The sequence below is a fragment of the Salpingoeca rosetta genome, assembly GCF_000188695.1.
Source record: "Salpingoeca rosetta unplaced genomic scaffold supercont1.25, whole genome shotgun sequence".
In the NCBI taxonomy this organism is placed as follows: Eukaryota; class Choanoflagellata; order Craspedida; family Salpingoecidae; genus Salpingoeca; species Salpingoeca rosetta.
Window position 1 is genome coordinate 703,978 of NW_004754909.1, and position 2,500 is coordinate 706,477.

Consider the following 2,500-nt stretch of genomic DNA (forward strand, 5'->3'; position numbering starts at 1 on the left):
AGACAGACAGATGCGGCTACCCTGACCAGCGGTGACTGCTGTGGACGCGTATGCGATGTCGCCCTGATGAACAATGAGGTCGAGCGGCTTCTTCTTGTGATCCTCCTCCATCTGCTCGCACACCTGTGCACAGAAACCACAACACAGCACGCAGCCATGCGACAAGCCGTCAGCCCACACAGCTGTAGTTTGCACACACACACACACACACAGCACACAGTACACAAACAGCACACACACAGAGCACACACACCTTGTAGCCGAGCGGGATGTATGTGCCCATATCGCCAAAAGTGGCGATGCGCAGTGGCTTGTCGGCCGTGCGCTTGTTGCCAACAGTGGGCGGCGTCTGCACGGTGTAGATGGCGCTCCACCCGCCGTCGCGGTCGCCCACGTGATATGTGACGCGCGTGTTGGCGGGAAACTCCGGCATGTGCACCTTCGGGGTTTGCAGGAGGAAGAGAGGGGAGGTGTCATTTTTGGTGTAAGAAGGAGGATGTCAAGGCGTGAGTAGGGTTAAACCAACAAGACAGCACAGTAAAGTCAACCCCCACACAGCTCGACCATTCAACACAGTCAAACCACACACACACACACACACACACACACACACACACACACACACACACGCAGACACACACACACAGAGACACACACACACATACCTCGTGGATGACGCCCTTCCATCCGCCGGCGGTGTAAGTGTGCGTGGATCCCTGAATGGACTTGGAGAACGAGTGCGATCCGTCCGTGCTGTACTCAACCGTGGATGTCTTCGTTGGGACCTCCGTCACCCACATGATGGCCAGGCGGCTGTTGTTCAACAGCGACGTGTGGACTTCCACCGGCACGGTGCCTGCCGCGTCAGTCAGTGTGTGTGTGTGTGTGTGTGTGTGTGTGTGTGTGTGTGTGTGTGTGTGTGAGGGGGAGGGGTAGGGGTTGAGAACAGTGTTGCAGAATGCGACGGGCATGTGCACAAGCACATCAACATAAAGAAAACACACACACGCACACAAACACACACACACACACACACAAACACACACACGCACGCACACACACACGCACACACACACACACCGTCCAGGATTGGGCTGGAGAGAAGCTTGGACAGGGCGAGGACATGCTCTTGGGTGAAGGAGTGGTTGGTGCCTGCCGCTGTTGTGGCGCCATTTGCTGCAGCCCACAGCGCCACCTCCTCAGAGGAAATGACCTTGTCGGCGTTCAAGTCCACACGATCCAGCAGCTCAAACAGCTCGCCGCGGCCACTGTGCGCACTCACACCAGGCGCACTGCACACTGCAGCCACAAGCAACGCCGCACAACAGGCCGCAACAGCCCGCGCCACCACGCCACACGACAGCATCTCGCTTCTCGCTCGCTTGGGTGTTTTGTTTTGGTTTGGCTGGGGAAAATTTGAGGAAATCATCCACTAATTCTCCACAATCTCGGCATGCAGTTGTCAAAGATGACGATGAGCAGGATTCGCCTGTCTTTCTTGTTGCTCCTCGTGGCTGCTGCACTGCTTGCTGTTGCATTGGTGGATGGGGCCGTGATTCGGGAGGATGAGGCGGGAAACGTGTTTGTGAACACAACGTCCCCTTCACAGGCGGTGCTGGTGAATGGGGTGGATGTGAACGGGCTCATTGCCGGGCTGGAGCAGCGCATCGCCACCTTGCAGACGCTCGTCGACGTGTACCTCAACCGCACTGGCAATGGCAAAGGTGGCTTTGCAACTACAACGACAACAACTGCGGCAGCAACAACGACCATAGAGCCCCAGTGCACTCCTGACCAAGTGATGGACACGACAACCATCTCCGGGTTTGAGCCAGGCAACACGGGGCTGTGGTCTGGTGGCGTGTTGCACCCAGACACGGGCATCATCTTCGGCATCCCTTATGCGGCAAGCTCGGTGCTGGCCATCGATACGACGACGGACACGGCGGACAACACGTCCATGCTGGTATCTTCCGGAGACGCAAAGTGGTACGGCGGCGTGCTTGCTCAGACCGGCCTCATCTACGGCATCCCATACAGTGCAGAGAGCGTGCTGATCATCGACCCGCTCACGCAAACGGTGGACGAGACGACCATCACCGTCAGCTCCAACCCCGACCTTGAGGCCAAGTGGGTTGGCGGTGCCATGGCTGATGACGGGCGCATCTTTGCGATCCCACTCAACGCCGACCCGATTCTCATCATCGACCCAAGCGACAACACCACCTCAGAGATTTCTGGCCTGCTGGCTGGCGGGTCCAAGTGGCGCACGGGCGCCCTGTTCACAGATGGCCTCATCTACGCGCCGCCAAACGATGCGCAGAGCGTGCTTGTCATCGACCCCAGCGATGACTCATACCAGACGGTCTCAGTGTCGGGCAGCTCCGGGCGGGCGTGGTCGGGCGCGGTGGTCCACAACGGCTTCATCTACGCCATGCCCTTTGCAGCGGAGGGCATCCTGCGCATCTCGCCGGATGGGGCGTCAACTGAGACGGCCTTT

General features: G+C 58.5%; 2 protein-coding genes across 2 annotated transcripts in view; one reads left to right on the plus strand and one right to left on the minus strand.

Moving 5' to 3' along the window:
- The window catches only part of PTSG_08863 (uncharacterized protein), a gene marked incomplete at its 3' end in the record, with an annotated part of 4,210 nt that extends 2,794 nt beyond the window's left edge, over window positions 1-1,416 (minus strand). The window contains exons 1-4 of the mRNA XM_004990192.1: window positions 1,081-1,416; window positions 666-856; window positions 254-439; window positions 27-123 (exon numbers count right to left, since the gene is read on the minus strand). Of these exons, the coding sequence (XP_004990249.1) occupies window positions 27-123; window positions 254-439; window positions 666-856; window positions 1,081-1,366 (760 nt within the window). The 5' untranslated portion in view covers window positions 1,367-1,416. The remainder of the gene's footprint in view (window positions 1-26; window positions 124-253; window positions 440-665; window positions 857-1,080) is intronic.
- Window positions 1,417-1,472: 56 nt separating this feature from the next.
- Window positions 1,473-2,500, plus strand: part of PTSG_12805 (uncharacterized protein) — a gene marked incomplete at its 5' end in the record, with an annotated part of 1,534 nt that continues 506 nt past the window's right edge. Inside the window, one exon of the mRNA XM_004990193.1 lies at window positions 1,473-2,500. This exon is cut by the window's right edge and continues 506 nt beyond it. Coding sequence (XP_004990250.1) covers window positions 1,473-2,500 — 1,028 coding nt within the window.